At 47.6% G+C, this 25,641-nt stretch overlaps 1 protein-coding gene across 1 annotated transcript; it reads right to left on the reverse strand.

Moving 5' to 3' along the window:
- Positions 1-3,472: 3,472 nt before the first annotated feature.
- LOC133377689 (forkhead box protein H1-like) lies at positions 3,473-24,820 on the reverse strand. Its single transcript, XM_061612200.1, has 4 exons — positions 24,434-24,820; positions 22,023-22,042; positions 5,777-5,945; positions 3,473-4,459 (listed from the first exon to the last, which is right to left on the reverse strand). Exons 1-4 carry the CDS (start codon positions 24,818-24,820, stop codon positions 3,473-3,475), a joined length of 1,563 nt encoding a protein of 520 aa, XP_061468184.1.
- Between the last annotated feature and the right edge of the window lie 821 nt (positions 24,821-25,641).

A 25,641-nucleotide genomic window follows, 5' to 3' on the forward strand; every position in this document is an offset into this window, starting at 1 on the left:
AGCCTTGCACGGCACGGGGCCACAATATCTGATGGAATGTCTCTCCCGATACGAACCTACCCATACACTCTGCTCCACATCGAAGGCCCTCCTCCAGGTGCCTACTCAGAGAGAAGCCCGGAAGGTGATAACAAGAAAAAGGGCCTTCTCAGTGGTGGCCCCCGAACTATGGAATATTCTTCCTGATGAGGTATGCCTGGCGCCAACATTACTATCTTTTTGGCGCCAGGTAAAAACCTTCCTCTTCTCCCAGGCATTTTAGTTTCAGTTTTTAGCTTTTTAGCATCTTAGTATTTTTAGTATTTCAGCTTTTTAATATTTAATATGGATTTGTATGTGTATACATATGTTTTAATTTTTTTTGATATTATTAATGTATGTTTAAATTGCTTGATATGTGGTTTTAATTGTATATCAGATGTTTTACTTGTTGTGAACCGCCCAGAGAGCTTCGGCTATGGGGCGGTATACAAATTGAATTAATAAATAAATAATAAATAAATAAATCACTTAAGAGATCGACCAGTAGATTCCAATCCACCTTCTGCCCATTCCTTGCATCAGGCGCTCTCAGAGGTCCAGAGAGGACAGGCCCAGGCCACTTCCAGCTTGTGAGCCCTCCCCCCACCAGGGGCCGTAATAAAAGTAAAAAATGATGACACAAACAAAATAAGGCATCGGAAAAAGATTGAGTGATTTGTTCATATAACCAGCTGATCTAATCTTGCGCTATCAGAAGAAATATATTTTTATGAACATTTATGAATTCTTTAATATGACAAAATATCTGTTATCAAAAATGTGTGTATTTTACCAATCACACCTTATGTTTGCTTAAATTTGCAGCTGGAAGCTGAGTGTGTGTGTCAGGTTGGGGTCTGATGCACATAACAGGTTGTGAAAATTATCAAATGCCAAAAAACACATAAAATTAACAAGTGTTTAAATCTGAGGCCCCTCCTATGAGCTTCAGATCCAGGCCAAATGACACCCCCCCCCAGATTAGCTCAGCCTGGCATAGAGAAATCTAGGTGGCTATACCGACTGTCACAGCCAGTTTGAGTGGAGTACAAATGTCCCAGGTGTAGTCCTTGGCATCTCCCTTTGAAATTGTTGGAAGATTCAGGACAGGCAAAAGAAAGGACTTCTTCACACAGTGCATAGTTTACCTGTGGAATTCCCTCCCACAAGAGACAGTGAGGGCCACCAGCCTGGACGGCTTTAGGAGAGGATTAGACAAATTCATGGAGGAAAAGGCTCTCAGTAGCAAATAGCCATGATGGCTGTGCTGCGCCACCATTGCCAGAGGCAGTCTGCTTCTAGAAACCAGTTGCTGGTAGCGGCAGGAGGGGAGAGCGCAGTTCTTGCACTCAGGTCCTGCTTATGGGCTTCCCATTCGGGCATCTGGTTGGCCACTGTGCGAACAAGATGCTGGACTGGATGGAAAAGAAAGGAAAAAAGGGGGAACCCCAGCATGCTTGAAAAATATATATTTATTATAACAAAAACCCAACGCATTTCAGCCACTCAGTAGTTTGGCTATCGTCAGGGGATGCAACTGGTCTAAAATATTCTTCTCTAGCAAATCTGCTCAAAATAATAATGACCATGTTTCATGGCCAAAGTAATGAGTGGCCGAAACGCAATGGACTTTTGTTATAATAAATATCTATTTTTTTCAAGCATTTTGGGGGGCCCCTTTTTTCTTTCACTTTTGGATGCTTGCCACCTTCTGCTGTTGAACTAGATGGGCCACTGGCCTGCTCCAGCAGGCTATTCTGTGTTCTTCTGTTCTTAGGGTCAGGGAGCAGATTCTGGGAAAGACCCTTTGCCTGCCTGAGGGTCTGCAGTGTCGGTGCCAGTCAAGCTAGAGAATGCTGGCTTGGATGGACCAGTGATCTCTCAGTATTGGGCAGCTAAATATGTTCATCATAGTCGTATTCTGGGATTGAGACACCTTACAAATGCATACATGTTCGCTCATGCACCAAAAGGAGTGACAGTTCTAAGTGACGGCACCCAAGCCTGACTTCTCCACAAGGGAAGCAGAAGAAGCATTGCAATCTCATGGATTGTGCTTGCTTACAATTTAAGAGATCCAGGCTTCCCCTTACTATGTCAGCCTCAATCCCCTTCCTCCGTAGGTTGGGCAACACTGACATTCAGGACGCTATTGCTCAGCCAAAGCTGCCCATCACACTCTTGCTGTTCCTTATACTTCTTATGCTAAGGAGGCATGGATAACCGCAGCAACGTGCAATTGCTTTGCAGGAGGGGGTCACAACTGGCATACCCGGCTTGGCCGCCAGGAGGCGCTGTGTGCTGTAAGGGCCACCTGGATTTCCTATTTTAACCCCTATTTATTTATTTTTATAACCTACCTACTGGCTACTGCTTAATACTTAGAAAAAAACTTGAGAGTCACACAAATTACAATGATGAAATTGCAAGCAAGTAAATCCAGAATGTCAGCATTGAATAAAAATCCAATAAAATGTTACGCAAAACATTAAAACAGAAATGCTGAGCGTGTTATCAGAAAATGAAGAGCCTGGTGAAACGAGAATGTTTTCTCGTTTAAAACCTTCAGAGCTGTTTTCATGGCTCCATAAATCTGTCACATTGCCACGCATGATTCCTCAGTAATGAGGGAAAACCAAAAAACAGGAGAGGCTTCAGGAAAGTTTGCTGTAGCTCACATGGAAGATGAGATTAAAAAAGGCTGCCCGCCTTGCCCGCCTCTGGAGGAGATTCTGTGCAACTACACCTGGTGGGAGGGGGGAACCTGTTCCAGGAGCGATTATTTTATCCATCCTCCCCACCCCCCCGCCCCAAGCCCAGCTGTCCCCTTGCAGTATTGATGGCTTTTCAATTATCACTCCCCATCCCTGTCAAAGTGAGACAAAATACCCATCTCCCCATTCTAACCCCACCCCATGGCAGCAACACCTCGGCCACAAATGCACCCATTGTCCTGAAACTTGTCAGGGTCAGGTGAGGACTCGGTGGGGGGAGGTGTCCCTTCCAGAGACCCCCAGCAGCAGGATAGGGCTCTCATCCAGCCTGTCCCCCCTGGCTTCGTCTACATTTTGTACTCCAGGGTCTATCCCAGGAGATTCCACCCCCCCACACTCCATAACTTGCTGTGGGGACGTCCCATACAATCGGAAGACAGTTCTGGGCAAGATGGTTCCCAAAATGGATTTAGAGCAGGGCTCCCAGTCAGCCGCTTGCATTTCTCCTGAAGGGCAGACCGGTTAAGAGCTGGACGGGTTGCTGCTGTTTGGGCCTTGACTCCTGGGACGGTCGGGTGGTTGAAGGGGGCTCTGGAGCTGGACTGTTAATTAAGAGCCGTGGGTGAAGAGATCGGTCAACGCGCTGGGTGGCTCCTCCCTGACCACTAAGCCCAACTCCCTTTTCTGTGAGGCCTGCTAGAAGAGATGGGGCAGCTCCTGGGCTCTTCGGGTGCCTATCATGAGGGCTCGTAACGGGCTACCACAGAGCTCCTGAAGAAAGGACTTCCCCAGCCAACGCCCGGGTTGACTACGTCTGCTGGGTGGGCCATCCACGCGTCGAAGACTGTCTTGTTGGGAGGCATGCTTTGATCCAGCTCTACTGAGAGCCTGGAGGACTGTGCTGGACTCAGCAGGGGCCTTGGGATCAACTCCCAGTAGACCGGGCTTGGGAAGGGGGCAGGGCTATACAAGGGCAGGCCTGGGACGGTGGGGAAGGTGGAGAAGGGGGGCGAGTGGCTCGTGGGAGCCACCACGTTTGGGGCCACGCACTTGGTGTACGAGGTGGGGAGCTGCTCCCAGTGTGGGGCAGGTGGGGGCGGCGGACCACCCTCTGAGTCAGAGTCGCTGCTCTCAGGGGCCTGGAGGACCCTGGGGCGCTTGGCCAGAGCATGGGGACCTGGCCCCTTTTTCCCTGGCCTCTGCCGCCTGGCCTCCCTTTCGTTGGGGGATAAGGAGCCAAGGGAGGAGAGGCTGCTGGACGAGGAGAAGGAGCGGAGGGTGGGCAGGTGGCAGGAGGGCCGCCAGGGCAGGACAGGGGGGCCAGAGGAGACCTGGTAGATGGGGACTGGGCCCCAGACATCTAGGCCAGCTGTGACGTGGGGCGGCAGCTCGGGGCCCGCCTTGGGCTTCCCACACAGGCCCACTTCCTGGAAGTCGCTCAGCAGGGAGTCGATAGTGAAGGAGGTGCTCTGCTGGGGCCCTTGGCTGGCCAGGCACGGCGTCTCCTCAGAGGCAGCCGCGTTGTGCGGAGCCCGGGAGCTGCCACTGCTGCCGCGGAGAGGCCACTCGTGGTACACGTAGGGGGCAAGGTCGACGGCAAAGGTCCTCTCCTCTTGGCGAGAGATGGGCGTGTTCTGCAGCTTGAGGGCCTCTGGTGGAATGAGATTCACATCCACGGTCCAGAAATTCCCCTTGGCCTTTGGTTTGGTGGGATCCTTCAGCACCTGCAGTGAGATGGGAGGGATTGCGTGTGTATCTGGGTGTCTGGCCTTCAAAGACGGCCATAGCCACAGGCACCTCCACCAGCCCACCCCTGAATGGAGGAAAGACCTTTGCACATGTCAGTTCCACGGCCCTGACCTTCCAAACCCTCCCACTCCAAACGGCTCACTGTTACCCAGGTCTTCTGCGTAATTCTTACGTGCTAGGGATTTTGAATGCCAACTCATAACTCGGCGAGCTGTGGCCTGTTTCATCCCTGATGCAAACAGATCTACAACACGCTCAGCGTCTAAACTCATTCCAGTGGAGAGAGAATCCAACATAGAGGAAGGATCCGCCACATTGCATATCAAATTCAAAACGGTACAGGCTCCCAAGACTAGGGTGGTGATGTGTCTTACTTTGCAGAGGACAAGTCACTGTTTGAAGTTATCCTCTATTTCAAGGGCTGCCAGAGGACAGTTGTCTACTTGAAGGCACCCTCTATTTCGAGAGTTGTCAAGTTCATGTTTGGTTTGAAGAGAAAGACTGGAATCCAATGCAGCGCTAAGTAAACATCCCCATCAATGCAAGGATTTCTGCTTGTGCAATAGGAGTTCCCCCCTTCTCCACCCTTGCATGCCCCTTAAATCTGTTCTAGGGGTTCCCCCAACCCCCTGGAGCAGATTGTCGAGGGCACAGGGCCTACACAGAGGGAGGAGAGGGGGAATAGTCCTGCTGCACAAGTGGGAATCATTGCGCTAACAGGATCCTTACTTAGATGCTTGCTTTGGATACAACCCATAGAACTCAAAGAAGGGAGGACTGGGTCAAGGGGTAGGGGACTGGTGTTGCTCATTAGCAGTTAACAGCACCTGGATGGCAGGCTGAATAGGCACAGAAGCATCTGGTCAGTCTTCACCACTGTGGTGAGATGCATTGTATTTATATAGTTAAAATAAAAGAATTGTTTCTAAATCTGCATTTATACATATAAATTAGCATATGCAATTGCTGTGCAGTTCTGGGTCCTTCTTTCGTTCTCTTTTTTTGGGTGGGGCACTTCCTCCTTTTTGTGGCATGTAAATGGCCACCATGACTCAGGTGTGACTCATGGGTGGGTAGGTGGGTAGGGTGATGGCATAGATAATGGGTGCTTAAGGTGGTTTAACTCCATCATGTTCCAGTCCTGGATGTTCCTTCCAGAAACTGCACCCAACCCAACAGGGGAGTAGTGGTGATAAGTTGTCAGGCCGCAGACATTTCTTGAGAAAACTACAGAGAACTTTGGGGGGAGGGTGCCATTCAGGCCTGCCCCCCCCCCCCAGCCTTCATCTCACCTTGTAGAAGCAGTCGTTGGAGGAGAGGTTGTGGCGGATGGAATCCTTCCAGCCCTGGTAGCCTTCTTTGAAAAAGGGGAAGCGAGTGCTGATCTCATTGATAATCTGAAAGGCCAGGAAAGCAAAAGTGAAAAGGCCCTCAGGGCCAGCAGGCACCAGCCCTAATGGCCTGGGAAAAGGGGACAGAAAAAAATTGCCTCCCTCTCTCATAATGCTAGAACTCCTGGACATCCAAGGAAGCTGAAGGCTGGAAGATTCAGGACAGACAAAAGAAAAGACGTCTTCACACAGCGCAGAGTTAAGGTACGGAATTCGCTCCCACAGGAAGCACTGATGGCCACCAACTTGGATGGCTTTAACATAAGAATATAAGAACATAAAAAGAAGAAGTGTAGACAAATTCATGAAGGAATCATAGATTTGTAGAGTTGGGAGGGGCCTATAAGGCCATCAAGTCCAACCCCCTGCTCAATACAGGAATCCAAATTAAAGCATTCCTGACAGATGGCTGTCCAGCTGCCTCTTGAAGGCCTCCAGTGTTGGAGAGCCCACCACCTCCCTAGGTCATTGCTTCCATTGTTTATCTATCTATCTATTTATTTTTTACATTTATACCCCACCTTTCTTTTCATGCTAGAAACCCAATGCGGCTTATGTATGGTTCCCGGAGGTCTCTCATCCAGGCACTGACCAGAGCTGACAGCAGAGTGCTGGCCTGATGTGCCTTCAGACCACAGTTGTCTGCTCTGACAGTTAGGAAGTTTTTCCTGATGTTCAGTGGAAATCTGGCTTCCTGCAACTTGAGCCCATAACTCTGTGTCCTGCACTCAAATGACCGAGAAGAGATCCTGGCCCTCCTCTGTGTGGCAACCTTAAGGAAAAGGCTATCAGTGGCTACTGGCCATGATGGCTGTGCTCTGCCTCTATAGTCGGAGGCAGGATGCTTCCAGATACCGGTTGCTGGAAACCACAGAAGGGAGAGTTGCTGTTGCACTCATGTCCCGCTTGAGGGCTTCCCATTGGGGCGTCTGACTGGCCACTTTGAGAACTGGATGCTGGACTAGGGAGGGCCCCTTTGGCCTGATCCAGCAGCCAGGCTGTTCTTCAGATCTTAGGGTGTCTCCTAGAAACACAGGCACTATGACTGCTGGGGCTATTAGAAAATTAACGGTCTCCTCTGGAGCCAGGGGCGTTTTTCTCCCTCTCTCATAATATTAGACCATTCAGCCAAGGTTGCTGACATGCAGTAGGTTCAGCAGAGGCCAATGGAAAGCCTTTACACAGTGCACCACTGATGTCAACATGGCCATGAGCCAATAGCAATTAGGCATATTCATGGGGGATGGCTCTCTCAATCATTATTAGCTATGACAAGTAATGGAGCCTCCAAGTCATGAAGCAGTCTACCATTGAATGTGAGATGCTAGAGACAAACAACAGAGAATGGATGTCCTTTACATCATCCCTAACTCGTTAGCTTCCAGGTGCATCTGGCTAGCCATTGTTGGGGATGGGATGCCAGACTAGGGGACAGATTGTTGTTCTAATCAAGCAATGCAAGACTCATGTTAATGCAGAATTGCACTGGCCACGATACAAAAATCTCATGAAAAAAGGAGTGCTTGGATTTCCATATATACATTGCCCATATATTTTATGATATCCAGGATAGAAATACTTTTAGAAGTAAATATATTATTATGCATCTAGATTGAAAACTATTGTTAAATGGTTTGATAAATCAAATTTGCTTCCATTGCAGTCACTTGAGCAGAGCTGTGTTGAAATCCCGTTACGATATATGGCCTGGCAGTGGAGACTGCTGGTGCCCTTTGGGAGTGGCAGGGAGGAAGGTCTCTGCTGAGTTCTGCAAGGGCAACACTGAGATGCAGGAGGAGGAGGTAGTAGTGTAGTCACAAATTCAGAAGTGCAGGGTACCTTCATTATAGTCACAGACCCACCTCTTCCCCCTTTTTTTTGCTGCTGGGTTGAGAATGAGATCCTTGGAGACCTCCCTAGGCGTCAATCAGCATGAAAGGGGAAAGTGTTAGCTACTGAGAAGAGTCTTCTCAGTGGCTGACTCATCTCCTTTCACTGCAATCAGCAGGAAGGGACAAGGAAGCATGTTAGAAGACTCTTCTCACTGGCTAACACACTCCCCTTTCATGCTGATTAGTTTGTAGGATGCTGGAGACATACAGACCCTGCCGGGACCCTGCTCCCAAAAAAGTAAGGGATCTAAGACCCCCCTGAAAACCCGGATGACTACACCCCTGGGAGGAGGAGAGGTGAGTGGCTTTTCCACCCCCTGGACTGGATGTAAGGAGGAAGGCAGGTGGGGGGTTGGCAGCATGCTGAGGGGATATTAAAGTTGGCAAGGCAGTGCCCATTTGCCCCAAGGGATCACCCTCCAGTGTCCCTTGGGCATATGATGAAATATGTCTGGTAGATATTTATTAAGAAAAACAATGTGTGTATGAGTGCTGTTTTTGAGGCATGGGATGCAAGTTTTTTTTAAAAGCAGTCCAGGAATACCGTTACTGTCCTCCTTTGTGTCTGAGAATTTTAAATTAGGGGGGAATATGGAGAGATGGAAACGTGAAATCATGAACTTTATTGATATAGTAGCATTGGTAGGTCAATTCCCCCAATTCAAAGAACACGTTGTCAAAATGTTATGGTATATTATTGAATCTGAATGTTAGTTATTGATTTTAAAAAAAACAGTCTGGGGGAAAATGACTGGCTCAAATAGATCAGATATAACATTTCATGGCATCTATGCTGGTATACTCAAACATGGCTCATTTCTAATTTCGGACCTTGCCCGATCTAATTTCAGGGTGTACAACACCACTACATTCTTTGGTTATTAGGTTATTTGAATGATGCAGTAGAAAAATAAGTTAGACTGTCAGGGACAGTAAAATATTAACATTGAAAATGTGATTGGTTAAAATCCAAAATATTGCAGAAATGGCAAAGGTTACAGATCATCAGAAGAGGCTGGCTGGTGGATCAGGCCCAAGGGGGCCCATCCAGTGCAGCATCCTTTCTCACAGTTGCCAACCAAATGTCCCAATGGGGCACCCACAAGCAGGGCCTGCAAGCAAAAGTAACTTTCCCTGCTTGTGATTCCCAGCAGCTGATACTCAAGGCACACTGCCTCCCAAAAGTTGTGGGATGGCAGGGAAAGAAAAAACTGGGCATAATTTATAAACTTTTTGAGGAATACACCTGGATTTATACATATTAAATGCTATGATTCATTCATACTAATTTAAAGTAGTATTAATTAGTTGTCATTGTTGTTTCCTTGGCCTAATTTGCACTTTATTTATATTTATGTTATCACTGTAGTGTATTATTTATTTATTAGCTTTATATTCCGCCCTTTCTCCCAGTAGGAGACAGTGTACTTGACTGCATTTGGTGCTATAGGTAGGTATTTTAATATGTACTAACCTAGAATTAATTAAAGTCAGGATCATTCAGACCATTCCCAATCTCTATCTATGGATGTGAAAGTTGGACAGTGAAAAAGAAGGATAAGAGAAAAATCAACTCATTTGAAATGTGGTGTTGGAGGAGAGCTTTGCGCATACCACGGACTGCGAAAAAGACCAATAATTGGGTGTTAGAACAAATTAAACCAGAACTGTCACTAGAAGCTAAAATGGTGAAACTGAGGTTATCATACTTTGGACACATCATGAGAAGACACGATTCACTAGAAAAGACAATGATGCTGGGGAAAACAGAAGGGAGTAGAAAAAGAGGAAGGCCAAACAAGAGATGGATTGATTCCATAAAGGAAGCCACAGACCTGAACTTACAAGATCTGAACAGGGTGGTTCATGACAGGTGCTCTTGGAGGTCACCGATTCATAGGGTTGCCATAAGTCGAAATCGACTTGAAGGCACATAACAACAAGAAGAATTAATTTGCATAAGGAATATGAAGACGGAATAGTGTCAAATAATTATGAGCTGGAGAATGGTTAACGAGCAAAGTCAAGGAAGCTCTTAGAGGCAAAAAGTCTTCCTTCAGAAAATGGAAGTCTTGTCCAAATGAAGAAAATAAAAAAGAACACAAACTCTGGCAAAAGAAATGCAAGAAGACAATAAGGGATGCTAAAAAAGAATTTGAGGAGCACATTGCTAAGAACATAAAAACCAACAACAAAAAATTCTATAAATACATTCAAAGCAGGAGACCATCTAGGGAGACAATTGGACCCTTGGATGATAAGGGAGTCAAAGGTGTACTAAAGAACGATAAGGAGATTGCAGAGAAGCTAAATGAATTCTTTGCATCTGTCTTCACAGTGGAAGATATAGGGCAGATCCCTGAACCTGAACTAACATTTGCAGGAAGGGATTCTGAGGAACTGAGACAAATAGTGGTAATGAGAGAGGAAGTTCTAAGCTTAATGGACAATATAAAAACTGACAAATCACTGGGCCCGGATGGCATCCACCCGAGAGTTCTCAAAGAACTCAAATGTGAAATTGCTGATCTGCTAACTAAAATATGTAACTTGTCCCTTGGGTCCTCCTCAGTGCCTGAGGACAGGAAAGTGGCAAATGTAACGCCAATGTTCAAAAAGGGATCCAGAGGGGATCCCGGAAATCACAGGCCAGTTAGCTTAACTTCTGTCCCTGGAAAACTGGTAGAAAGTATGATTAAAGCTAGATTAACTAAGCACATAGAAGAACAAGCCTTGCTGAAGCAGAGCCAGCATGGCTTCTGCAAGGGAAAGTCCTGTCTCAGTAACCTCTTAGAATTCTTTGAGAGTGTCAACAAGCATATAGATAGAGGTGATCCAGTGGACATAGTGTACTTAGACTTTCAAAAAGCGTTTGACAAGGTACCTCACCAAAGGCTTCTGAGGAAGCTTAGCAGTCATGGAATAAGAGGAGAGGTCCTCTTGTGGATAAGAAATTGGTTAAGAAGCAGAAAGCAGAGAGTAGGAATAAACGGACAGTTCTCCCAATGGAGGGCTGTAGAAAGTGGAGTCCCTCAAGGATCGGTATTGGGACCTGTACTTTTCAACTTGTTCATTAATGACCTAGAATTAGGAGTGAGCAGTGAAGTGGCCAAGTTTGCTGACGACACTAAATTGTTCAGGGTTATTAAAACAAAAAGGGATTGCGAAGAGCTCCAAAAAGACCTCTCCAAACTGAGTGAACGGGCAGAAAAATGGCAAATGCAATTCAATATAAACAAGTGTAAAATTATGCATATTGGAGCAAAAAATCTTAATTTCACATATACGCTCATGGGGTCTGAACTGGCGGTGACCGACCAGGAGAGAGACCTCGGGGTTGTAGTGGACAGCACGATGAAAATGTCGACCCAGTGTGCGGCAGCTGTGAAAAAGGCAAATTCCATGCTAGCAATAATTAGGAAAGGTATTGAAAATAAAACAGCCGATATCATAATGCCGTTGTATAAATCTCTGGTGCGGCCGCATTTGGAATACTGTGTACAGTTCTGGTCGCCTCATCTCAAAAAGGATATGATAGAGTTGGAAAAGGTTCAGAAGAGGGCAACCAGAATGATCAAGGGGATGGAGCGACTCTTACGAGGAAAGGTTGCAGCATTTGGGGCTTTTTAGTTTAGAGAAAAGGCGGGTCAGAGGAGACATGATAGAAGTGTATAAAATTATGCATGGCATTGAGAAAGTGGATAGAGAAAAGTTCTTCCCCCTCTCTCATAATACTAGAACTCGTGGACATTCAAAGAAGCTGAATGTTGGAAGATTCAGGACAGACAAAAGGAAGTACTTCTTTACTCAGCGCATAGTTAAACTATGGAATTTGCTCCCACAAGATGCAGTAATGGCCACCAGCTTGGACGGCTTTAAAAGAAGATTAGACAAATTCATGGAGGACAGGGCTATCAATGGCTACTAGCCATGATGGCTGTGCTCTGCCACCCTAGTCAGAGGCAGCATGCTTCTGAAAACCAGTTGCCGGAAGCCTCAGGAGGGGAGAGTGTTCTTGCACTCGGGTCCTGCTTGCGGGCTTCCCCCAGGCACCTGGTTGGCCACTGTGAGAACAGGATGCTGGACTAGATGGGCCACTGGCCTGATCCAGCAGGCTCTTCTTATGTTCTTAATCCCCTCCCCCTCCCCGCCACTTCCAATGTCTAAAGCGCTTTTCGTGCTGGCTGAATAGCCGCCTTCTTTTTGGAGGTCATTTCAGAATTCGCATTTCCTGCCTTTTGTTTCATTCAAAGCAGCCTTTTGAATGTCTGCTGCAAAACAGGTGAGATCCCAGCCTAAGGGCAAAATGCTAAAGATGGAGTGGGGGGTGGGGATTTTTGGTGTTTGCTGGACCTGAAGGCAGACGTAACCATCTGAAGGGCACCACGTTGGGGGAAAAATACTCCCTGTGGCGTTTTGGTGGTCTGACAATTCTAATTTCGGACTAACTTGAATACCTAGAATCAACTAGTTGAAATACAGCAGAAATGAGGCAATTTCTATGCATTTGGGAAGCGGTAGCATGGTGGCACATCCAGAAGTGCAGGGGCCCTTCATGGTAGTCACAGCCATGCCCCCTTTTTTGCTGTGGGGTTGAGAATGAGATCCTTGTTAAAGCCTTCTCGCACAACAACAGATGTCCCTAGGATCCAATAAGCATGGAGAGAGTGTTAGGTACCGAAAAGTCTTCTCTGTGGTTCATTCACCTCCTTTCACTCTGATTGGTTCCAATCAGCACAAAAGGACAAGAATGCAGGTTAGAAGACTCTTCTCAGCGGCTGACACACTCCACTTTCATGCTGATTAGCTGGTAGGATGCTGGAGACATAGAGACCCTGCTCCCAAGAAAGTAAGGGGTCTAAAAACCCCTGAGATCCTGGACTACTACACTCCTGGTGGGAAGATGCCATATAACTTCAATTGTGGTGATCCAAACCAGCCTACAGCAACCTGGAACCCTCCAGAAATGTTGGACTACAACTCCCATCAACCCCAGTCCAGCATGGCCATAGCATCCTGGCTATGTTGGCTGGGGTCAACAGGAGCTGTGGTCCAAAACATCTGCAGGGTGTCAGGTTGGCGAAGGTTGATCTAATGCTTTTGCCTTTCCACAGTGAAGTCGCCCTCATGGATTTGTCATTTTTGTCTTGAGTCTGCTGGGAGAGTTGTCTACTGGGCAGAGCACAGAGCTTGGCTAGGAGGCCTGGGCTCCCAGGGAGCATGGCATGGAGAAAGCAGACAGAGAAAAGCTCTTCTTCTCTCAGAACACTAGAACTCGTGGACATCCAATGAAGCTGAATGTTGGAAGATTCAGGACAGACAAAAGAAAGTATTTCTTAACGCAGTGCAGATTTAAACTATGGGATTCATGGAGGATACGGCTATCAATAGCAACTAGCCATGATGGCTGTGCTCTGTCACCATTTCCAGAGGCAGTCTGCATCTGAAAACCAGTTGCTGGAAACCGCAGGAGGGGAGAATGCTCTTGCAGTCAGGTCCTGCTTGTGGGCTTCCTATGGGCAACCAGTTGGCCACTGTGAGCTAACAGGATGATGGACTCAATGGGCCACTGGCTCTTATGTCCTTATAAGCTTGGAAACTAATTGGTAGCCAATGCAGTCAGATCAGAATTGGTTTTACGTGCATGGATTGTATTGCCCCGGTCACCAATCTGGCCACTCAGTTCTGCACTAGCTGCAGTTTCTGAACTGTCTTCAAATGCAGCTCCACGTATAACGCACTGCAATAATCTAACCTAGAAGTTATCAGAGTATAGACGTTCGGCTGTCTGTGTCCAGATGGGGCACAGCTGGGCCACCTGTTGAAGCTGATGGAAGGCGCTCTGCACCACTGAGGACACCTGAGCCTCAAGATCCAGCAGTAGATTCAGAACTACCCCCAAGCTACCCATCTGCTTCTCCAGAGGGAATGTAACCCCATCCAGAGCAGGCCAGTTTCCGACCATCCTGTCTAGGGAACCACCCACTGACAAGGCTGTACTCTTATCTGGATTAAGCTTCAGTTTATTGGCTCTTGGCCCATCCATTAGGGTTGCCAGGTTCAATCCCTGAGACTGATCCTGTATCTTTAGATGAAGAGAAAGTCAGCAAAGTGCAGGTGTTCTTGCAACCCTGTAATGGGAAAAACCACAAGGTGGAATTCTGTCTCCCCCCTGCACAACTTTTAAAGATACAGAACATAAGAACATAAGAACATAAGAAGAGCCTGCTGGATCAGGCCAGTGGCCCATCTAGTCCAGCATCCTGTTCTCACAGTGGCCAACCAGGTGCCTAGGGGAAGCCCGCAAGCAGGACACGAGTGCAAGAACACTCTCCCCTCCTGAGGCTTCCGGCAACTGGTTTTCAGAAGCATGCTGCCTCTGACTAGGGTGGCAGAGCACAGCCATCATGGCTAGTAGCCATTGATAGCCCTGTCCTCCATGAATTTGTCTAATCTTCTTTTAAAGCCGTCCAAGCTGGTGGCCATTACTGCATCTTGTGGGAGCAAATTCCATAGTTTAACTATGCGCTGAGTAAAGAAGTACTTCCTTTTGTCTGTCCTGAATCTTCCAACATTCAGCTTCTTTGAATGTCCACGAGTTCTAGTATTATGAGAGAGGGAGAAGAACTTTGCTCTATCCACTTTCTCAATGCCATGCATAATTTTATACACTTCTATCATGTCTCCTCTGACCCGCCTTTTCTCTAAACTAAAAAGCCCCAAATGCTGCAACCTTTCCTCGTAAGGGAGTCGCTCCATCCCCTTGATCATTCTGGTTGCCCTCTTCTGAACCTTTTCCAACTCTATCATATAGTTTTTGAGATGAGGCGACCAGAACTGTACACAGTATTCCAAATGTGGCCGCACCATAGATTTATACAACGGCATTATGATATCGGCTGTTTTATTTTCAATACCTTTCCTAATTATTGCTAGCATGGAATTTGCCTTTTTCACAGCTGCCGCACACTGGGTCGACATTTTCATCGTGCTGTCCACTACAACCCCGAGGTCTCTCTCCTGGTCGGTCACCGCCAGTTCAGACCCCATGAGCGTATATGTGAAATTAAGATTTTTTGCTCCAATATGCATAATTTTACACTTGTTTATATTGAATTGCATTTGCCATTTTTCTGCCCATTCACTCAGTTTGGAGAGGTCTTTTTGGAGCTTTTCGCAATCCCTTTTTGTTTTAACAACCCTGAACAATTTAGTGTCGTCAGCAAACTTGGCCACTTCACTGCTCACTCCTAATTCTAGGTCATTAATGAACAAGTTGAAAAGTACAGGTCCCAATACCGATCCTTGAGGGACTCCACTTTCTACAGCCCTCCATTGGGAGAACTGTCCGTTTAGTCCTACTCTCTGCTTTCTGCTTCTTAACCAATTCCTTATCCACAAGAGGACCTCTCCTCTTATTCCATGACTGCTAAGCTTCCTCAGAAGCCTTTGGTGAGGTACCTTGTCAAACGCTTTTTGAAAGTCTAAGTACACTATGTCCACTGGATCACCTCTATCTATATGCTTGTTGACACTCTCAAAGAATTCTAAGAGGTTACTGAGACAGGACTTTCCCTTGCAGAAGCCATGCTGGCTCTGCTTCAGCAAGGCTTGTTCTTCTATGTGCTTAGTTAATCTAGCTTTAATAATACTTTCTACCAGTTTTCCAGGGACAGAAGTTAAGCTAACTGGCCTGTAATTTCCGGGATCCCCTCTGGATCCCTTTTTGAAGATTGGTGTTACATTTGCCACTTTCCAGTCCTCAAGCACGGAGGAGGACCCAAGGGACAAGTTACATATTTTAGTTAGCAGATCAGCAATTTCACATTTGAGTTCTTTGAGAACTCTCGGGTGGATGCCATCCGGGCCCGGTGATTTGTCAGTTTTTATATTGTCCATTTTATATTGTCCAAGAAGACTTCTTGGTTGCCAGGCCCAGCCTCCAAAAGGTCTTTTGTATCTTTAAAAGTTGTGCAGTGGGAAGGGAGAATTCCACCTTGTGGTTTTTCCCATTACAGTGTTGCAAGAACACCTGCACTCGGCTGACTCTCTCTTCTCCTAAAGATACAGGATCAGGATCAGGCCAGGAACCCGGCAACCCTAGGTGGAAGGCATTAATTAACAAGGACTTGCTGCTGTTCTCATGCCTCGTGGGGATTTGGGCCTTGTATTCCCTGGGGAAGAGAGTGTGAGGCTGTGCCCCAATGAAGCCAAACAACTTCCTGCCCTTTTGTCTATCTGGTTGGCAACTGGGGCATGTGTTGGGACCACAGAATCATAGAATCATCCTGGCATTGCTAATCCAATGAGCAGGGCATGTGTGGGGTTGCTGCACACTTCCAACCCCAATTTCACTTTGAGCGGAGAGGTGGAACCTGTGTAAATGTGGCTGATTAAAAGGAGAAGGGAATTTGAGTTCAGCAAATCCCTACTTGTATAAAAACCAAGAGACTTAAATATACTTTGTGTGAATGTCTGAGTCCCCACACCAGTGGAATACTGGAGGAACTTGTCAAATGCCGGCTACAATATTCATAACTGATTATATGGTGTGAAAGGCAACATTTTGGCTTCTGTTTTTTCTCTGCATGATAGGAGCTTACAGTGTATAGGATTGGTTTTATTTTTAAAACAAGAAATTCTGGAGGTCTTTCGGCAATTTATTTATTTATTACAATTATACCCCACCTTTCTTTTCATGATAGAAACCCAAGGCAGCTTCCCTATGGTTCCCAAGCAGTCTCCCATCCAGGCACTGACCAAGCCTGACGCTGCTTAGCTTCAGCAGGGAGCTGGCCTCATGTGCCTTCAGACCAGAGCCTGGGGCCATTTTCCATGATGCTGCTGTGACAGCAGCTGGAATCCTTCTGAACCAAAGCAAGACCCTATATAGTTAGGTGCTATATGCAAAACTGGAATGCTTAAGTGCCAAAATAAGTTTGCAAGGGAGGAGGATTGGGGGGAAAGCCAAAACATGGCCAATTCCCCATAACCTTGTTGGCCACACTCCCATAGCAGCCCCACCAGGTCTAGTGGGCACCAGCTGCCATTGCATCTACACTATACATTTAAAGCACTATTATGTAAATGTACTGCCTTCAAGTCGATTATAACTTATGGTGACCCTATGAATAGGGCTATCAAGGAGCTGAGAGGCAGCGACTGGCCCAAGGTCACCCAGTGAGCTTCATGGCTGTGTGGGGATTCGAACCCTGGTCTCCCAGGTTGTAGACCAACACCTTAACCACTGCACCACACTGGCTGTTACCACTTTAAACATTTCTGGCTTCCTGAAAAGGGTCCTGAGAGCTGTTGTTTGTTAAGGGTGCTGAGAGCTATTAGGAGCCCCCTATTCCCAGAGTTCCCTGGGAAGAGGGATTGATTGTTAAAACCACTGTGGAAATGGTAGCTCTGTGAGGTGAATTGGGGTCTCCTAACAACTCTCAGGACACTTAGCAAACTACAGTTCCCAGAATGCTTTGGGAGAAGCCAAAGTGATTGTTAAAATGATGTGATACTGCTTTAAATGGATACTGCAGATGCAGTCTGCATGTGGTGTAGGAGTTCGAGTGCTGAGCTGGAACCTGGGAAACCCACATTCGGATCCCTACTCATTGAGGAAGCCCAATGGGTGACACCGGTCCAATCATTGTCTCTTAGCCTACCCTAACTGACAGGGTGGTTGTTGGTAATTTTTATGGAATTTTGAGAATTGATAATAAACAGTACAAGTCTGTAGTTCTTCTTACAGAAATAACAGGTAAGAATCAATACAGTCCACAGTAGGATAGCAATAACGATAATTTTTCTCATGTGTGAATCCAGCCAAAAAGACATCTGAGCACATTGCCATGGCAGTTAACCCAGGTGATACGAGGAAAACGTCTTTCAGAAAATATATCCTGTTGCCCATTAACTCTAGCCAACTTGCAGCTCCAAGTTAGCTTCCCTGACAATGCCAGCCGCCCGACCCTCTTGTGCCATCATTGCATAGAGAAGAAGCCCTTCTCAGACTTCCAGAAGTGGGCAATCTGTTCTTGTAAATAAGCCACAAAGAACTGTACAACCAGAGCTTTATGAATCTCAGTATTGCTATTCCCCCTAAAAATACTTAATAATGCCAAGGCCAGGTTAGAGTGCATTGACTGCTGAACAATGTCATTGATTGTTACAACACACACACACCCCGTCCCAAAAGAGCTTAACCGTAGCACATCTCCACCACAGAGGAAACATGATGCCCCCTCCTGGGGAGCCTCTTCCAACAGCAGAGAGAGAGCCCCATCACAGTGGAGTTTCACAGAGGTAAAATGCCACCCATGGGTTAATGTTAGCATGGCCTCTTTAATTCTGTCCTACACTGAAGCTGAGAAAACACCTTGTTCCATTCTCTCAGATCAGGTTCCTAAGCCACCTTCAGACATCTACCAGATTGACTATCATCAAATGATAAACAACTGGAGCTGCACCTCACAGCACCTCCTCCCCAAACTGTCCAAAGCTTGTAATAAAGTGTGGGCGAATGAGGCAGACCCTCTTTATGTAACAGGTGCTTTGCAAATGACTTCACCTGGAGCTTTTGAAACCAGTTACCCTTCATCCCGCCTGACTTCTCCTCTGCAACTGGCCTTACTTGCTCAGACAGTTCTTGGATCCTGTACAGCAGTTCAGATGTTGCTTGTACGTATCAGACTTTGTGAAATCTGGATGATCCAAAAATGGCAACAGGGGAGGGAGGCAGGCTAGGTGCTAAGGGGCAACCCTGTTCTTCCAGACTAAGAGGATGCTCCACAGCAAAGAATTCCCAGTTTTGTGCAGTTCCTGAGTAGAGAACAGCAGAAAAGGAAGACCTCTTCACAAAGACCCAGGGCAGAGTCACATCGCCATTAATTATGTGCTCAAACTGCTTAACCTGAAAGTCATTGTAATAAACTTTTGAGCAAGGAAGCCCAACGCCACCCTGTTTGGAAGGTGGGTGTAAAGCAGCTTTCCCGGCCCTTTGCTTTTTACTGGCCAAAATACCAGCTTCTAGTAATTTCTGTCAGATACTAAAATATTTTTGGAGGTGGCAAGAGGAAATGCCTGGAACAGACAAACTTTGGCAAGATCATCAGGTTATCGCTTGGCGCCTTTTAGATAACAAGTCTAAATCACCACCACCACCACCACCATCAGGTTGATGGCAGCAATTCTTCCTAGTCATGGCAACTGTAGCTATGGCTATGACACCAGCTTTTGCCTGACCATTTTAACTAACACACCAAAGTTATTCTTCCAGAGTTGATGGAGGTCTTTGGAGCTACTATCCCCAGGTAGCAAAAACTGCCAACCCTCAAACAGAGCCCAGAGCCACATTGTGGTGCGTTCCGCTCTGCTGTTCAGAGAGAGCAGCTCAGTTGTGGTGAGGATAAAATGGGGAGGGTGAGAAATGTGTAGGTCACCTTGAGCTCTTTGAAGCGCCTTGTTGGATCAGGCCAGAGAGGGCCCATCTAGTCCAGCATCCTGTTCTCACAGTGGCCAGCCAGGCACCCTCAGTGGGAAGTAAGCAAGCAAGAGCTGAGTGCAAGAGCACTCTCCCCTCCTGCCCTTTCCAGCAACCGGGATTCGGAAGCATACCATCTCTGCTTCTGAAGGCACAGCAGAGTTGCCTTGGCTAGCAACGTTTGGTAGCCTTTTCCTCCATGAATTTGTCTGATCCTCTTTTAAAGCCACCCAGGTTGGTGGCCATCACTGGAACTCCTTTGGGGGCAAATTCCATAGGATACAAAGGAAATATATTTTAAATCTTTCAAAAACATTTGGATTGCATACCGTATTGTTTGGTACCTTGAAGACATTTGTTTATTCATTCAGGGTGGTAGTCAATCCTAGTCCTACTCAGAGTAGACCCACTGAAGTTAATGGATGTGGCTAATTTAGGTTCATTAATTTTAATGAGTTTACTCTGAGTAGGACGTAGTGGATTACAACTGCCGTTTTTTTAGTCCACCCTTCCTCTCACAGGAGCCCAGGACTGCTTTGGATCACTTCTGCATTTTCCTCTTCCAGCGTCTACTCAGAATCAAGCCCAAATAAATTGAGGGGGACTTATTCTCAGGTAAGTGTGCATAGACTTACAGCCTGACTCTGCTCATTTTGATGAGCACTGTGCCGGAGAAGGTCCCAGGGAGTGGCTTGTGACCCTCTCCTTTGATGCCCCTGTGGCATAGTGGTTAGAGTGCTGGACTATGACCTGGGAGACCAGGGTTCGAATCCCCACACAGCCACGAAGCTCACCGGGTGACCTTGGGCCAGTCACTGCCTCTCAGCCTCAGAGGGAGGCAATGGTAAACCCCCTCTGAATGCCGCTTACCATGAAAACCCTATTTGTAGGGTCACTTGACTTGAAGGCAGTCCATTTCAATTTGGCTCTCCTGGACAAACCCCTCTAGAGTGACTCCTCGATGCCGGGACAGGCACAGTTGAAAGGGAGGGAGGGAGCGGGGCACAGCAGGGAGACTAGTTTGTCTGACGCTGCATTATTCCATCCCTCCCACTCCTGTGCTGGTGTAACATTCCTGTCCCCTCCACCAAAGCAATTTGCACCCTCCTGGCTCTAATCCCCCATCTGGCTTGACTGATCTTTGACCTGGGGAGAGATATTTACACTATATACAGTAGGCTGAATGGGCCAGGCCGACTTCCAGATGCCTGAGGAGATAACACCCTCTGGCCGGTTGCAGAGATTGCCTTTATCATGCTCACATCCAGGCCCTCTGCTCCCCCCTCCCTCTCCCTCTCTCTGGCCTCTGTGACCCCCTCCCCCAGTTCTGTAGCCTTTCACAAAGAGTTGCCAAGATGCAACCCTTGAACTAGTCCAAATAGCAAGGACTAAGCCCCCCAAGGGTTAAGCACCAGTGCCTTTGAGAATGTACAGAGTGCCTTTCCAAATTACTGTGTTTCTATCCTGAAATGGAAATACTGCCTTCAAGTCGGTCCCGACTTATGGCTACCCTATGAATAGGCATTTCATGGTAAGCAGTATTCAGAGGGGGTTTACCATTGCCTCCCTCTGAGGCTAGTCTTCTCAAAGGACTTCAAGGTGCCATACATGGTTCTTCCCCTCCCCATTTTATCCTGGCAACAACCTTGTGAGGCAGGTTAGGCTAAGAGATAGTGACTGGCCCAAGGTCACCTAGTGAGTTTCATCGCTGAGTGGGGATGTGAACCCTGGTTGTCTCCCAGGCCCTACCCTGACACTCTAACCACTACCCCACGCTGGCTCTGGTTATTATGACTAGACCCTCCCCCACCCCCCAAAATCTGGGATTGGGGCAAGGGTATTGGAGGCAAGGAGTGTGACTGGAATGCCTTACTTGAGGCAATTGAGTGTGGGCAGCACTGAAACCTGTGCTCAAAGGAAGATCTGCTGCTTCAGGGTGGAGAAGGCCCACTGGTCAGGATGAGGTGGTGGGCAATGGTGCAGCAAATGGGCCATTAATTAGCTTATTATAGTTTGCCGCTCTACCATTTTGCCTTCCCTCTTGGGCAATAGCCTAGTGACAAATTCAGAAGTGCAGGGTCCCTTCATGATAGTCATGCCACGTCCCCTCACAGCCACACACCCCCTCCCTTCCTCCCTTGCTCTCCATAGTTCTTCCCACATGCAACTTTCCCCACAACACCAGATGTCCCTAGGAGCCACTCCCTAGGAGAGTGTGTTAGCTACTGAGAAGAGTCTTCTCAGTGGCTGACTCACCTCCTTTCACTCTGATTGACTCCAATCAGCAGGAAAGGACAAGGAAACATGTTAAAAGACTCTCCTCAGAAGCTCATACATTCCCCTTTTATGCCGATTGGCTCATAGGATGCTGGAGACACAGGGACCCTGCTCCCAAATTAGTAAAGGGTCTAAGACCCTCTGAGACCCTGGGCCACTACACCCCTGCTCTTGGGGCCTCCACTGCCTCTTGGCGAAATTATATTGCAGCTTGAATCTTTGTGCGCAGTGTCACCTTTTATCAGCTGCTTAAGGAAGGCTTGAAGATGCTGGGTACATGCAGTGTGATGGGGAGGCTCACAGTTCAGTGGCAGAGCATCTGCTTTGCATGCAGGAGGTCTTAATTAAATCTCCATGATCCTCAGTTAATGCTATTGGGTAGCAGGAGATGGGAAAAGACCCTCTCTGCCAAGGCACAGGGAAGCCACTGCCAGGCAGAGTAGACAACAGTGAACAAGGATCCTGTCCTGGTATAAGGCAAATTTCCAGCCTATGCCTTGTGGTGGGGCTGTTCATCTGCAAGGGCCGAGTAAGGCAGAAGGAACATGGGCAGAAGCTGTGGACTGATAGCGGCTCTGTGTGGGTTTTAGAGAGGGAACATTCCCAGCCCTCCCTGCAGATGCATTTGGAGACCGAACCTGGGACTTCATAGAATCAGAGAATAGTAGAGTTGGAAGGGGTCTGTAAGGCCATCCAGTCCAACCCCCTGCTCAATGCAGGAATCCAAATCAAAGCATTCCTGACATATGGCTGTCTGTGAATAGAATCATAGAATAGTAGAGTTGGAAGGGGCCTATAAGGCCATCAAGTCCAACCCCCTGCTCAATGCAGGAATCCAAATCAAAGCATTCCCGACAGATGGCTGTCCAGCTGCCTCTTGAAAGCCTCCAGTGTCGGAGAGCCCACTACCTCTCTAGGTCATTGGTTCCATGGTCGTACGGCTCTAACAGTCAGGACTTTTTTCCTGATGTCCAGTCAAAATCTGGCTTCCTGACTTTCTGCGTGCAAAGCGGCTGCGCTGCCACTGAGCTGTGGCCCTTCCCTATGAGGTGGGGGAGAGGTAAGGAAGGAGGTGCATTGACTGCATGAATCCACACCACCATCCTCCTTCTCCCAAGGGTCCCAGGGCAAGGAGGACGGTGCTGTTCCCTCTGTTTTTAATAACGTTTATGTCCTCCGTGGTGCAGAGTGGTAAGCAGCGGTAACGCAGCCGAAGCTCTGCTCACAGCCGGAGTTCGATTCCAACGGAAGGAGGAAGTCGAATCTCCGGTAAAAGGGGTGGAGGTCCACTCAGCTTTCCATCCATCCGTGGTCGGTAAAATGAGTACCCGGCATATGCTGGGGGGTAAAGAAAGGCCAGGGAAGGAACTGGCAATCCCACCCCATATATACAGTCTGCCTCGTAAACGTCGCAAGACGTCACCCTAAGAGTCAGAAATGACTCGCACTACAAGTGCGGGGACACCTTTACCTTTATGTGGTTTTATTGTGCTTTTACTAGGAGTGTAAATTGGTTTGGGACATTCTTGCAGGAAGCAGCACACATGTTTGATAAACCTAAATCTAAGGGATGAAGAGGGAAAGTGGGGGAATGCTTTCATTTGGATTCCTGCATTGGGTTGGACTGGATGGCCTTATAGGGCCCTTCCAACTCTACTATTCTATGATTCTATGATTGCCAGGTTTCAGATAGGGGACATTCCCAGCCCTACTGAGAGATGCCAGAGATTGAAGATGGGACCTTCCTGGTGCAAAACAGATGCTCTGTCACTGAGCTACGGCCCTGCTTCTCATTTATTCATTTGTTAAATATTATTTGCTGCAACACTTTCTTTCCATCCAGGTTCTGCATATCAAGCATTATTTTATAAATCTTTTTTCTCCGTTTGGTTTCCTTCCCCCCTCAAACTGAAAAGAAAGAAAGAATGCTGAACATCCTAACAATGGGGCTGAAGTTGGTCTCTTATTCATTGCAGAGGTGTTGGAGGGGGTCAACATTTGAGTATCGGGGACAATGGGGCTTATCATGGAGAGAGGCCTTGTTATCTTACGAAGAAAGATTAGCATAGCTGGGAGGCGGGAATGGGTAACTGGAAGTAAATATTCCCCCATTTTCAAAGACAATAAACGCTCCGAGCGAGGCATTTCACTAAATGGTTTGGGCAGGAATATGACTTCTGGGTTGTTTGTTGTCTTTCTTATTCCATCCTTCCCAAGCTTTTGCCACCCAAAGGAGCCCAGGGTGGCAAAAACATCAGCAGAACTGATGAGAATTTCCCCCCTCCTGTGCCTGGAAGCATAGAGCTGGAGAGGGGGCATCTAGACCAAGCCCCTGCTGGCTACAGGCAATCCACAGCTAGAACATCCCCAAAAGAAGACTGTCCTTCAAAGGCCTTGGACACAGGACTCCAGCCGGAAGCCTGAGTAAAGTGGCAACTATCATTCCCCATTACTTGGAAAAGATGGGTCTGTTGATGCAGCCTACAACTGAATTGGCCACTTTTGCATGGATGAGTTGACCCACACAACTCCCCTCCCCACCACAGGAGAGCCCTCCCTTTATGGGTGTCAGAACAAATTAAACCAGAACTGTCACTAAAAGCTAAAATGATGAAACTGAGATTATCATACTTTGGACACATAATGAGAAGACACGATTCATTAGAAAAGAGAATAATGCTGGGAAAAACAGAAGGGAGTAGAAAAAGAGGAAGGCCAAAGAAAAGATGGATTGATTCCATAAAGGAAGCCACAGACCTGATCTTACAAGATCTGAACAGGGTGGTCCATGACAGATGCTCTTGGAGGTCACTGATTCATAGGGTTGCCATAAGTCGAAATCGACTTGAAGGCACATAACAACAACAACAACAGCAGCCGCCCCTGGACCTGCCACCCGCTTCTTACCTGGGACAATTTGAGTTTCCGGCTTGGGGAGGCCTGGATCACCAGTGCAATCATAGCCAAATAGGTGTAGGGGGGTTTGGGGTGGCGGTTGTAGTTCTTCTTTTTCCTCTTCACCTTTTTGTCCATCTCATTTGCCGGGCCCTCTCCCTGCCTGCCATCAGGCTCCTCTGTAGCCTCCGGGGCTTCCTTATCTAGGGCGGAGTTCTGGGGCAAAGCCAAGATCCTTTCCTCTTGACTGCCATTCTCGTGATTTTGGGGTGGGGTGGGCAGGGCAGACATGGCCAGAGCCATGGGAGGCTCAGCCCTCTGCTCCTCTGGCTTGCTGCTGCTGAAGCGCCACAGCTGGTTGCCCAGAACAAGAAGAGGAGAGACTGAAGGGCTAGGCATGCTTTTATCATGCGGATGATGGTCTTACCTAGGGCACCAGGGGGTGGAGGAGGGGCAAGCAAGCAGGGGGAGCTGGGAAGCAAGCCATTAACATCTGGCTGCTAATCTCTGACTCTGGCTGGGAGGGGAACAGGGCCACTCCAGAGAGGGAACATCCCCAGCACAGGTTGTGTTGACCCCCCGTAGGGTGTCTGTTGCACGGAGACTGTGCATATGCACATGTGTATGTGCGAGCGTGCACATGTGAGTGTGTGGAGGAGGCTGGTGGTACTGATGTGTAACGGAAACGACATTTGCAATGGCTTGCCCAAGCAACATCCAAAGCATCCTAGAGCGGAACCGGATCCCTGGGCTCAACTGGAGTCCACAATGGTAAACTCAAGTGTTCTTACTGTCACGCTTAGCAAGTATTTTCTCTGGGACCTGACGACATTCGCTGCCAAAGAACGCTTAACGTCTCATGATTCTGTAGTAGCATAACAAATGTGCATTGTTGTTATTTTTGGTCCCCAGATTCCTAGAAATCCTGAAAGATCGAAAATCAGGGTGTGCCTGTCAGAAGCAGAGATGCCCTGTTTCTTGGTGAAGCGGGCAATATTCACCCCAGCAAAAGAAGAAAAGGTCGAGATGGCGAATCAGCTCCCCCCCCCCCCCTGCAAGCTGCATACAGAACAGAAGCAAAGAGGCTTGTAAGCACTGAACTGGGTCAGTGCCCTGCCACACAATCAACTTAGGAGGTCACTTGGAGTAGCAGTAATTTTACAGGTATGCCAGTGCAACAGCATGCAGTGCAATATAAGAGCAGGGGTGTCGTCATCCAG

This window comes from Rhineura floridana, chromosome 1, assembly GCF_030035675.1.
Source record: "Rhineura floridana isolate rRhiFlo1 chromosome 1, rRhiFlo1.hap2, whole genome shotgun sequence".
Lineage (NCBI taxonomy): Eukaryota > Metazoa > Chordata > Lepidosauria > Squamata > Rhineuridae > Rhineura > Rhineura floridana.

Bases quoted from the DNA above. Each gene is read 5' to 3' on its own strand.
- LOC133377689 (XM_061612200.1), bottom strand. From the start codon at position 24,820: ATGCCTAGCCCTTCAGTCTCTCCTCTTCTTGTTCTGGGCAACCAGCTG. The intron at 22,043-24,433 runs GTAAGAAGCGGG...CGGCCCTTGCAG, and splicing joins GGAAACTCAAATTGTCCCAG to ATGAACAGCCCCACCACAAG. The intron at 5,946-22,022 runs GCATAGGCTGGA...CCCTTTTCCCAG, and splicing joins ATGAACAGCCCCACCACAAG to GCCATTAGGGCTGGTGCCTG.